The 13,220-nt window shown below is 42.5% G+C and overlaps 1 protein-coding gene across 1 annotated transcript in view; it reads right to left on the bottom strand.

Moving 5' to 3' along the window:
• LOC124805419 overlaps positions 1 to 13,220 on the bottom strand; it is a 187,820-nt gene that overhangs the window by 114,938 nt on the left and 59,662 nt on the right. Inside the window, exon 2 of the mRNA XM_047265981.1 lies at positions 5,278 to 5,560. Within this exon, the coding sequence (XP_047121937.1) occupies positions 5,278 to 5,560 (283 nt within the window). The remainder of the gene's footprint in view (positions 1 to 5,277; positions 5,561 to 13,220) is intronic.

The raw sequence follows: 13,220 nt of genomic DNA, 5'->3' as shown, positions 1-13,220 counted from the left end.
TGACGTTACACATCTTCATTTGCAGCAATAACTCAAAAGCAAACAAAGTAATTACCAGTCCTAAATAATGCTACTAGTTTAAAAGAGTTCTGAATAATACTGATCACCTCTGAATAGTACGTCACTTCAATAATGACTTCTGAATAATACAAAAAAAAATGCTTTGTAACTGGCCAATGAATGCCACTATTTATTGTAATAAGATTACCTATGATGCCAATGATTACTATAATTAGATTAATTATGTATAAATGCTATGCCAATAATTAACTCATTTTCAGTAATGACTTCTGAATAATACAAAAAAAATGCTTGGTAGCTGGCCAATGAATGCCACTGTTTATTGTAATAAGATTACCTATGATGCCAATGATTACTATAATTAAGTGAATTATGTTAATACTATGCCATTCATTAGCTTCTGTTTTGAATGATGACTTCTGATGGTTTGTAACTGGGCAATGAGTGCCAATAATTACTATCTTCAGATAATTTTATGAACATTATTCTGTAATACTAGATACATGTTACAGAAATGTTCAGTAACTGGGCGATGAGTGCCACCAATTACTCAAATCAGTAATTAGACTAGTGTAATTCTCAATGAAGACTACTATGTGACTTAATGTCCTTCACCTTCTGACCTAATTACCAGAAATTACTGCAATATCCATTTGTCCTGTCTATCCTCATGATCATGGAGCACTAATTTGGTTTTTGCACTAATTCAACGTTGGTCTACTTTACAAGAACATGGTGTTGACACGACATGCTGTCCACCACCTTGAGCGATGGAGATGTTATTATGGTCCCACTGTTTGGTGTACCTAGTGTACTACCAAAATGATAGCATGGAATATTATTACGACATTTCAGTCTCTTGACTACACTGATTAATACTTCAAGGAAAAGAGCTTCAGATTGTCTCATTTGGTGTTGTGCTTCTGTAGAAAGATATGGACTTTCAGTGCAGCTGCGTGCAACCTTAAGTGCTACAACCATGACGCAATCCTTCTCATTCCTTTCCTAATTCTTGTAAAATGATAAAGACATATACTGTGCGTGTGCACTTCCTTTCATTTGTTAATAAGATCAGTTGTCCTGAAAATACTAAAGACTTCTATAGTGCATGTGCACTTTATTTCACTCCTTAATATGTTTATTTGTTGCAAAAAAAATATTAGAGAGTGCGTGTGCACTTTATGCCATTTGTACTCATTACGTATACATTTTTTTTGTGATTCCCAGATATGTTCTGTATTACAGTGCGTGTGCACTTTCATCATTTTGTTAACATGATTTGTATTCATTGCATATACATTTTTGTGATTTGCTGATATGTTCTGAACTTCAGTGCGTGTGCACTTTTGTCATTTGTCAATATGATTTGTGCTCATTATGTTTATTTGTTTTTAAAAAAATAGTGAGTTTTACAGTGTGTGTGCACTTTATGCCATTTGTACTCATTACGTATACATTTTTTTTTGTGATTCCCAGATACGTTCTGTATTACAGTGCGTGTGCACTTTCGTCATTTTGTTAACATGATTTGTATTCATTGCATATACATTTTTGTGATTTGCTGATATGTTCTGAACTTCAGTGCGTGTGCACTTTTGTCATTTGTCAATATGATTTGTACTCATTATGTTTATTTGTTGTAAAAATATTAGAGAGTTTTTCAGTGTGAGTGCACTTTATGCCATTTGTACTCATTATGTATACATTTTTTTTGTGATTCCCAGATATGTTCTGTATTACAGTGCATGTGCACTTTCGTCATTTTGTTAACATGATTTGTATTCATTGCTTATACATTTTGTGATTTGCTGATACGTTCTGAACTACAGTGCGTGTGCACTTTTGTCATTTCTCAATATGATTTGTACTCGTTGCCTATACGTTTGTGATTTCCTGATATGTTAACTACTACAGTGCGTGTGCACTTTTGCCATTTGTTAATATGTTTTGTACTCGTTGTGTATACATTTTGCCATTGCTTGATATGTCTGTATCCAGTGCATGTGCACTATATTTTATTTTAATGTTCTGCACTTATATATATATGTATCTATTCTGTGACTGTAAAGTTAGTTAATTATGAAAAATTTGTTGCTCATGGCAAGTCCAATTGACTCACCATCGCTGCCAAATTGTTGTCCCCCCCCCCCCACCCCCAGTGGAGGGTTATGTAAGGTGTATGCTTCGCCGGCGATGGGCGAGGCATGACAGAATCTCTGACCAGAGAGTAGTTTATCGTTAGTTGTTGCTTGTCGTGAGTCTGCGCTTGTCTGCAGTAGTAGTCAGTCGGATACAGTAGTAGTCGGTCGGCTTTAGTTGCGAGTGGACGGTAGTAGTCTGCGGGAGTCGGCATGCGTCGGCTGTGTGCTCTGCTCGCGACTCTGGTCAGGATTCTGGACGATGAGTATTGTTGTAGAAGGTAAAAAAGCAGCCTTGCGCATAATTAATAATGTATGTTAATTGCAATTTAATTTGTTCAGAAAAAATGTCCCAATAATAATTTTTTTATAAAGTAACTCTTTTAAAGAAATGTATTCATTTCAATTTAAAGAATTTTTCCACTCTTTTGAAGAAAAAGCATTCATTTCAATTTAAAGAATATTTCCTATGCATTCCTTCCAAGAATCAAAAAAATATATATATACGCCAGCATCGCACGAAGCTGTGTCGATAAATAAGAGCAGATATAGTTGCAGTTTTTATTGACGTAAGAATTTTGCTTTTGTTATTCAGAATACAGGGCCGAAGGTCAGTGCTGCTGTCCTTATAAAATTTACCAGATATTATTATTTCTGTTAGGAGGTTACATTTCGTTCATGGTTCATTATTTAATTAATATTATTGTTGGTTTATGGTCAATTTTCATTCCTTAATTTGTGTGGGGAGGTTACGCTTGGCTCCATTTCCATTCTCATTTAATAAAAATTTCTGCGGAGAGGTTACAAAATTAATGCAGATGAATAGGAAAAAGAATCCTGTAATGTTTGAATACTCAATTAGTAGTGTAGCGCTTGACGCAGTCACGCCGATTAAATATTTGGGCGTAACATTGCAGAGCGATATGAAGTGGGACAAGCATGTAATGGCAGCTGTAGGGAAGGCGGATAGTCGTCTTCGTTTCATTGGTAGAATTTTGGGAAGATGTGGTTCATCTTTAAAGGAGACCTCTTATAAAACACTAATACGACCTATTCTTGAGTACTGGTCGAGCGTTTGGGATCCCTATCAGATCGGATTGAGGAAGGACATAGAAGCAATTCAGAGGCGGGCCGCTAGATTTGTTACTGGTAGGTTTAATCATCACGCGAGTGTTACGGAAATGTTTCAGGAACTCGGGCGGGAGTCTCTAGAGGAAAGAAGGCATTCTTTTCGTGAATCGCTACTGAGGAAATTTAGAGACCAGCATTTGAGGCTGACTGCAGTACAATTTTACTGCCGCCAACTTATATTTCGCGGAAAGACCACAAAGATAAGATAAGAGAGATTAGGGCTCGTACAGAGGCATATACGCAGACATTTTTCCCTCGTTCTGTTTGGGAGTGAAACAGGGAGAGAAGATGCTAGTTGTGGTACGAGGTATCCTCCAAAACGCACCTTATGGTGGATTGCGGAGTATGTATGTCTATACAAGGGCGATGTACTCGAGGACAATATTATGGAAATGGAAGAGGATGTAGATCAAGATGAAATGGGAGATACGATACTGCGTGAAGAGTTTGACAGAGCAATGAAAGACCTGAGACGAAACAAGGCCCCTGGAGTAGACAACATTCCATTAGAACTACTGACGGCCTTGGAAGAGCCAGTCCTGACAAAACTCTACCACCTGATGAGCAAGACGTATGAGACAGGCGAAATACCCTCAGACTTCAAGAAGAATATAATAATTCCAATCCCAAAGAAAGCAGGTGTTGACAAATGTAAAAATTACCGAACTATCAGTTAATAAGTCACAGCTGCAAAATACTAACACGAATTCTTCATAGACGAATGGAAAAACTGGTAGAAGCCGACCTCAGGGAAAATCAGTTTAGATTCCGTAGAAATGTTAGAAGACGTGAGGCAATACTGATCTTACGATTTATCTTAGAAGAAAGATTAAGGAAAGGCAAACCTACGTTTCTAGCATTTGTAGACTTAGAGAAAGCTTTTGACAATGTTGACTGGAATATTCTCTTTCAAATTGTAAAGGTGGCAGGGCTAAAATACAGGGAGCGAAAGGCTATTTACAATTTGTACAGAAAGCAGATGGCAGTTATAAGAGTCGAGGGGCATGAAAGGGAAGCAGTGGTTGGGAAGGGAGTGAGACAGGGTTGTAGCCTCTTCCCGATGTTATTCAATCTGTATATTGAGCAAGCAGTGAAGGAAACAAAAGAAAAATTCGGAGTAGGTATTAAAATTCATGGAGAAGAAATAAAAAGTTTGAGGTTCGCCGATGACATTGTAATTCTGTCAGAGACAGCAAAGGACTTGGAAGAGCAATTGAACAGAATGGACAGTGTCTTGAAAGGAGGATATAAGATGAACATCAACAAAAGCAAAACGAAAATAATGGAATGTAGTCGAATTAAGTCGGGTGATGCAGAGGGAATTAGATTAGGAACTGAGACACTTAAAGTAGTAAAGGAGTTTTGCTATTTAGGGAGCAAAATAACTGATGATGGTCAAAGTAGAGAGGATATAAAATGTAGACTGGCAATGGCAAGGAAAGCGTTTCTGAAGAAGAAAAATTTGTTAACATCGAGTATAGATTTAAGTGTCAGGAAGTCATTTCTGAAAGTATTTGTGTGGAGTGCAGCCATGTATGGAAGTCAAACATGGACGATAAATAGTTTGGACAAGAAGAGAATAGAAGCTTTCGAAATGTGGTGCTACAGAAGAATGTGAAGATTAGGTGGGAAGAAAACGTAACTAATGAGAAGGTATTGAATAGGATTAGGGAGAAGTTTGTGGCACAAGTTGACTAGAAGAAGGGATCGGTTGGTAGGACATGTTCTGAGGCATCAAGGGATCACCAATTTAGTACTGGAGGGCAGCGTGGAGGGTAAAAATCGTAGAGGGAGACCAAGAGATGAATACATTAAACAGATTCAGAAGGATGTAGGCTGTAGTAGGTACTGGGAGATGAAGAAACTTGCACAGGATAGAGTAGCATGGAGAGCTGCATCAAACCAGTCTCAGGACTGAAGACCACAACAACAACAATGTAGACGTACTCACCCTCACTACAGAACCTCCTGTGCATCACTTGCTCACCGGGAGAGAGCGGCTCTAGGCCGCTGAGTTCGAAGGCACCGTTGATGCGGCTGCAGACGCAGTCTAGGAGCGCGGTGTCGTTGGCCAGCAGCAGACCCAGCAGCGCCACGGCGGGGTGCATCGCGGGGCGCGGCCAGCGGCGGCTGGGCTGAGTGCAGCCTAGCGACGTGCGCGGCGGAAGCCTCTGCGCGGGACGAGTAAACCGCAGCAAGTGCGGCGGCGTCCGTCGTCCGCAGTGCGGCCGTCTTCCTTTCTGCTGCGAAAGTGGCCAGCTGCCCACGCACTGGCGTCACAGGAAGTTATTCGTCCGTTTTATGCGGGAAAACCAGTTCTGAGCAAAGGTGGAAAAGCAGAAAGGTGGAAAGAGTGTATAGAGGGTCTGAAAAAGGGCGATGTGCTGCTTAAGGGCAATATTATGGAAATGGTAGAGGACATAGATGAAGATGAAACGGGAGATATTGCGAGGTGCCCGGGCTAGCAGTGTATTTAACACTAAATTCTTCTAGAATCTTCATATGGAAATTATGCTCTAAGCCCCGCCCCCCCCCCCCCCCCCCCCATTTTCTAATTCCGACTTTTGCTGTTGCACATGGATTAAGCAAAAACGCGAACTGACTCTAATCGACCCTGAAAGTGGAGTAGAAAAGAGTTTGGCACCTGCAATAATTTAATTTGATAGAAATTAATTTGATAAATAAATTTCATTAATGTGGTGAGAAATGAAAGGGTTGCTCTACCGATCTACAGAATTAAAGTTCTGTCCAAAATAACAATTTGATTTATTATGACTAAACTCAAAATAATAAACACAACACATGAAACATTTACAATACGTCAAATTGGATACTCAAATAAATGCTGTGAAGGTGAAGCTGTCTGTAAACTAGCTTGCGACGTTTATAATTAAGTGGTATGTGGAGCCAATTCTTTGCAACTCAAATCTTAAGAGAAACGCCCAGCCAATCCAACATTAATTGCTGCTACAGTAGTGAGAACTTAGACAATGAACACCCAAGACAGAACCACGCAAGAAAAGATGGGATCAGGCGCCCTCTGCTGATCTCTGATTATCACAGAGCAAAATTCCCTAACCTGCCGGTGCTGCGGACATACATTACCAAGCTGTCTTCTTAACTGCAAGGACACGATCTGGTGTACCGGAAGCTATGGCTGGTTGCTTCGAAGTCCAGTCGTGTTGACGATAATGTCGCGAGTATAGCCCAAAGCAAATTATCCTGGTCTGGTTGTTCCAGACTAAAGACTTCCAATCAATACAAACGCGCCTCTGAGGGAGACGAAGAAGGCTCGCCACACAATCACTGACGGTACAGTGATTCATTTTAACAAGCGACGTCACACAGTAACTCCGATACAGTCAACTTTAGCCAAAACTGCCCAAGACGGGCAACATAGTACGCTTGTACGCAGAACGCTTAATTGCCAACTGTACTCGGAAAGTTACGTTGAAGTTGAAAGTTCAGCAACTTCGTCAAAAGTTAGAATTAAATGAAAGTATATTAGACAGCCAACGGAAGGCAGGCTATCCAGGGCAGCGAGAGCTCACACTATCAAGAGCACCCGTGCAAGCCGAACACAGAACATTCACGCCCACACGAAAGTGGCCGTGGTTAAACGTCATAATCAGCAACTCGAAAACCGGCGGAAAATTCCACTCTATTGCCACCGCACTACTATTCCACCAATGGAGATACTTGGTCCCAATTTCTGCGCCTATTTTGCTACGTCAAGAAGCTATCCCCTGAGCAAGCCAATCACAGTTATGATTTTGCAGAAATTTGCGCACCAAGATTGCCTGGGAACACAAGTCATTCCCATGCTTCAATGGTAGCCCACCAGAAAGTGTTTTCACTAAGTTCCTGCGAAGTAACGGAATCTCTAGCCCAGCCACCCCGTCAGGCCCCTGTGTGCGTGTCGCCCCCACACTTATGACAATGTCGGCATCTGGAAAGCATCCACTCGACTCTCTCACACCCGCTGGCTTAACCCTTTCAAGATCGGCAGAACCCGCCTGTCACCGGACCACCCGGGTGACCAGAGACGCTGAGTGTGAAGTCTGCGTGTGGAGGAACAGCAACTTTTTACCGCATGCAATTAGAGAGAAAATTGGAATTACTCAGAGTAAGATAGAAATCTGAGAGGGGGCTCATGCCACATCTCAATATGATACTGCGTGGAGAATTTGGCACAGCACTGAAAGACCTAAGTCGAAACAAGGTCCCGGGGGTAGACAACACTCTTTTACAACTAGTGATAGCCCTGGGAGCCATGATCAAACTCTTCCATCTGGTGGGCAAGATGTATGAGACAGGCGAAATACCCTCAGATTACAAGAAGAATATAATAATTCCAAGCCCAAAGAAAGCATGTGTTGACAGGTGTGAAACTTACCGAACTATCAGTTTAATAAATCACAGTTGCAAAATACTGACGCGAATTCTTTGCAGACGAATGGAAAAACTGGTGGAAGAATACCTCGGGGAAGATCAGTCTGGATTCCATAGAAATGCTGGAACATCTGAGGCTATACCGACTCTACGACTTATCTTAGAAGGTAGATTAAGGAAAGGCAAACCTACGTTTCTAGCATTTGTAGACTTAGAGAAAGCTTTTGACAATGTTGACTGGAATACTCTCTTTCAAATTTTGAAGGTGTCAAGCGTCAAACACAGGGAGCGATAGGCTATTTACAATTTGTACACAAAACAGATGGCAGTTATAAGAGTTGAGGGGCATGAAAGGGAAGCAGTGGTTGGGAAGGGAGTGAGACAGGGTTGTAGCCTATCACCGCTGTTATTCAATCACTGCATTGAACAACTAGTAAAGCAAACCAAAGAAAAAGTAGGAATTAAAACCCATGGTGAAGAAATAAAAACTTTGTGGTTTGCCGATGACATTCAAATTCTGTCAGAGACAGGAAAGAACCTGAAAGAGCAGTTGAATGGAATGGGCAGTGTCTTGAAAGGAGGATATTAGGTGAACATCAACAAAAGCAAAACGAGGATAATGCAATGTAGTCGAATTAAGTCAGGTGATGCTGAGGGAATTAGATTAGGAAATGAGTTTTGCCCTTTGGGGAGCAAAATACCTGATGATGGTCGAAATAGAGAGGATATAAAATGTAGAGTAGCTATGACAAGGAAAGCATTTCTGAAGAGGAGAAATTTGTTAACATCGTGTATAGGTTTAAGTGTCAGGACAGGAAGTCCTTTCTAAAAGTATTTGTATGAAGTGCAGCCTTGTATGGAAGTGAAACATGGACGATAAACAGTTCCCACAGAAAGGGAATAGAAGCTTTCGAAATGTGGTGCTACAGAAGAATGTTGAAGATTAAACGGGTAGACCGTGTAACTAATGAGGAGGTACTGAATGGAATTGAGGAAAAGAGAAATTTGTGGCACAAGTTGATTTGAAGAAGAGATCGGTTGGTAGGACACGTACTGAGGCATCAAGTTATCACCAATTTAGTATCGGAAGGAAGAGTGCAGGGTAAAAATCGTAGAGGGAGACCAAGAGATGAATACACTAAGCAGATTCAGAAGGATGTATGTTGCAGTAGTTACTCGGAGATGAAGAAGCTTGCACAGGATAGAGTAGCATGGATAGCTGCATCATACCTGTCTCTGAACTGAGGGCCACAAAAACAAAAACAACGTGCACAAGTCTGCTACATGTTTTTAGGACGACAGCTGATTCCACTGACAGACTTGTGGGCGATGATCATAACTGCTGGTCTGCTATTCCGACACAAAACTCACCAGCCTTGGCCTTGTTTAGCATTGAACAGTAAGGTGGGAGGGTTCGTAGGTAACTGCGCTCATTGTAAAATATAAGTTTGTTGACCACAGTGACTGACGATGAGAACTTTGTGTGGATAACGGCCACCGCCCACAGCGAGCCCCATCTCCGCATGCGGCGTTGCGGGCATGTGACAGGGGAGAGGGAGGTAAGCAGGCGGAGCAGAGGCGAACGGGAAACCACCCCAGGGCCGGTAGAGGCCGCAGATCTGGAAGTCCCGCCGCTATAAACTACTTTGACGAAGGGCAGATTAAGACAGAAAGGAATCACAGCCTTGGCTGCTAGCGGGAATTAATTGAAATCAGTCGACAAAGTTGAAAGTTTGTGCTGGACCGGGATTCGAACCCGGGTATCCTGTTTATTAGATAAATGTTCTAGCCACTAAGCCATCTACAGTACATCTACATTGTTGTTGTTGTTGTTGTCTTCTTCAGTCCTGAGACTGGTTTGATGCAGCTCTCCATGCTACTCTATCCTGTGCAAGCTCCTTCATCTCCCAGTACCTACTGCAGCCTACATCCTCCTGAATCAGCTTAGTGTGTTCATCTCTTGGTCTCCCTCTACGATTTTTACCCTCCACGCTGCCCTCCAATTCTAAATTTGTGATCCCTTGATGCCTCAGAACATGTCCTACCAACCGATCCCTTCTTCTAGTCAACTTGTGCCACAAACGTCTCCCCAATCTTATTCAATACCTTCTCATTAGTTACGTTTTCTTTCCACCTAATCTTCACATTCTTCTGTAGCACCACATTTCGAAAGCTTCTATTCTCTTCTTGTCCAAACTATTTATCGTCCATGTTTCACTTCCATACATGGCTACACTCCATACAAATACTTTCAGAAACGACTTCCTGGCACTTAAATCTATACTCGATGTTAACGGATTTCTCTTCTTCACAAACGCTTTCCTTGCCATTGCCAGTCTACATTTTATATCCTCTCTACTTCGACCATCATCAGTTATTTTGCTCCTCCCCAAATAGCAAAACTCCTTTACTACTTTATGTGTCTCATTTCCTAATCTAATTCCCTCGGCATCACCCGACTTAATTCGACTACACTCCATTATCTTCGTTTTGCTTTTGTTGATGTTCATCTTATATCCTCCTTTCAAGACACTGTCCATTCTGTTCAAGTGCTCTTCCAAGTCCTTTGCTGTCTCTGTCAGAATTACAATGTCAACGGCGAACCTCAAAGTTTTAATTTCTTCTCCCTGGATTTTAATACCTACTCCAAATTTTTCTTTTGTTTCCTTTACTGCTTGCTCAATATACAGATTGAATAACATCGGGGAGAGGCTACAACCCTGTCTCACTCCCTTCCCAACCACTGCTTCCCTTTCATGCCCTTCGACTCTTATAACTGCCATCTGGTGTGTGTACAAATTGTAAACAGCCTTTCGCTCCCTGTATTTGAGCCCTGCCACCTTTACAATTTGAAAGAGAGTATTCCAGTCAATATTGTCAAAAGCTTTCTCTAAGTCTACGAATGCTAGAAACATAGGTTTGCCTTTCCTTAATCTTTCATCTAAGATAAGTCGTAAGGTCAGTATTGCTTCACGTGTTCCAACATTTCTACGGAATCCAAACTGATCTTCCCCGTGGTCGGCTTCTACCCATTTTTCCATTCGTCTGTAAAGAATTCGCGTTAGTATTTTGCAGCTGTGACTTATTAAACTGATAGTCGGTAATTTTCGCATCTGTCAACACCTGCTTTCTTTGGGATTGGAATTATTATATTCTTCTTGAAGTCTGAGGGTATTTCGCTTGTCTCGTACATCTTGCTCACCAGATGGTAGAGTTTTGTCAGGTCTGGCTCTCCCAAGGCCGTCAGTAGTCCTAACTGAATGTTGTCTACTCCCGGGGCCTCGTTTCGACACAGGTCTTTCAGTGCTCTGTCAAACTCTTCACGCAGTATCGTATCTCCCATTTCATCTTGATCTACATCCTCTTCCATTTCCATAATATGGTCCTCAAGTACATCTACATAGATAGTCCATATCGGTGGACTGTACCCTGTATCGCTGCGAGTCATTTACTTTCCTGTTCCACCCGTTAACACAGCGAGGGAAATACTGCTGCCTATATGCCTCCGTATGAGCCCTTATTTCTCGTATTTTGTGTCCGTAGTTTTTATACACAGTGTATGTTGGAGGCAGTAGGTTTCCGAAGCGTCTCTGTAACACTTCCTTGCTGTTCGAACCTACCGGTAACAAATCTAGCAGCCGGCCTGTGAATTTCTTCGATGTCTTCCTTTGTTTAATCGAACTTGTTACGGATCCCAAACACTGAAGGATAGGTCGCAGCAGCGACCTAAACGCGGTCTCCTTTACACGTGATCTACTCTTTCCTAAAATTCTCGCAATAAACCGAAGTCGACCATTCGCCTTTCTTACCACGGTCCTCACATGCTCGTTCCATTTACACTACTGGCCATTAAAATTGCTACACCACGAAGATGACGTGCTACAGACGCGAAATTTATCCGACTGGAAGAAGATGCTGTGGTATGCAAATGATTAGCTTTCCAGAGCTTCACACACGGTTGGCGCCGGTGGCGACACCTACAACGGGCTGACATGAGGAAAGTTTCCAACCGATTTCCCATACACAAACAGCAGTTGACCGGCGTTGCCTGGTGAAACGTTGTTGTGATGTCTCGTGTAAGGAGGAGAAATGCGTACCATCACGTTTCCGACTTTGATAAAGGTCGGATTGTAGCCTACCGCGATTGCGGTTTATCGTATCGCGACATTGCTGCTCGCGTTGGTCGAGATCTAATGACTGTTAGCAAAATATGGAATCGGTGGGTTCAAGAGGCTAATACGGAACACCGTGCTGGATCCCAAAGGCCTCGTATCACTAGCAGTCGAGATGACAGGCATCTTATGCGCATGGCTGTAACGGATCGTGCAGCCACGTCTCGATCCCTGAGTCAACAGATGGGGACGTTTGCAAGACAACAACCATCTGCACGAGCAGTTCGACGACGTTTGCAGCAGCATGGACTATCAGCTCGGAGACCATGGCTGCGGTTACCCTTGGCGCTGCATCACAGACAGGAGCACCTGTGATGGTGTACTCAACGACGAACCTGGGTGCACAGAATGGCACTTAACTGCTAAGGTCATCAGTCCCTAGGGTGAACGCACATTGGAAGCGTGTATTCGTTATCGCCCTACTGGCGCATCACCTGGTTTGATGGTATGGGGTGCCATTGGTTACAGGCCTCGATCACCACTTGTTCGCATTGGCGGCACTTTGAACAGCGGATGTTACATTTCAGATGTGTTACGGCCCGTGGCTCTACCCTTCATTCGATCCCTGCGAAATGCTACATTTCAGCAGGATAATGCACGACCGCATGTTGCAGGTCCTGTACGGGCTTTTCTGGATATAGAAAATGTTCGACTGCTGCCCTGGCCAGCACATTCTCCAGATCTCTCACCAATTGAAAACGTCTGGTCGATGGTGGCCGAGCAAATGGCTCTTCACAATACGCCAGTCACTACTCTTGATGAACTGCGGTATCGTGTTGTAGCTGCATGGGCAGCTGTACCTGTACACGCCATCCAAGCTATGTTAGACTCAATGCCCAGGCCTATCAAGGCCGTTATTACGGCCAGAGGTGGTTGTTCTGGGTACTGATTTCTCAGGATCTATGCACCCAAATTGCGTGAAAATGTAATCACATGTCAGTTCTAGTATAATACATTTGTCCAATGAATACCCGTTTATCATATGCATTTCTTCTTGGTGTAGCAATTTTAATGGCTAGTCGTGTAGTATCGCTTTGCAACGCTACATCCAGATATTTCAGCGACCTGACTGCGTCAAGCAGTACACTAGTAATACTGTATCCGAACATTGCAAGTTTGTCCTTCCTACTTATCCGCGTTAACTTACGAGGTGCATTCAAGTTCTAAGGCCACCAATTTTTTTTCTCCGGACTGGAAAGAGATAGAAACATTCGCACTGTTTTAAAATGAGGCCACATTCATTGTCAATACGTCCCAGAGATGGCAGCACCGTACAGCAGATGGAATTTTACCGCCAGCGGCCGGAATGAGAACTGTTTTAAATACTTAAAATGGCGACGTTTTCCTTACTTGAATAGCGTGCAAC

This window comes from Schistocerca piceifrons, chromosome 7, assembly GCF_021461385.2.
Source record: "Schistocerca piceifrons isolate TAMUIC-IGC-003096 chromosome 7, iqSchPice1.1, whole genome shotgun sequence".
NCBI classification, from domain to species: Eukaryota; Metazoa; Arthropoda; class Insecta; order Orthoptera; family Acrididae; genus Schistocerca; species Schistocerca piceifrons.
The sequence above is the reverse complement of the archived record's forward strand: the minus strand, read 5'-3'. Positions and strand labels throughout refer to the sequence as shown.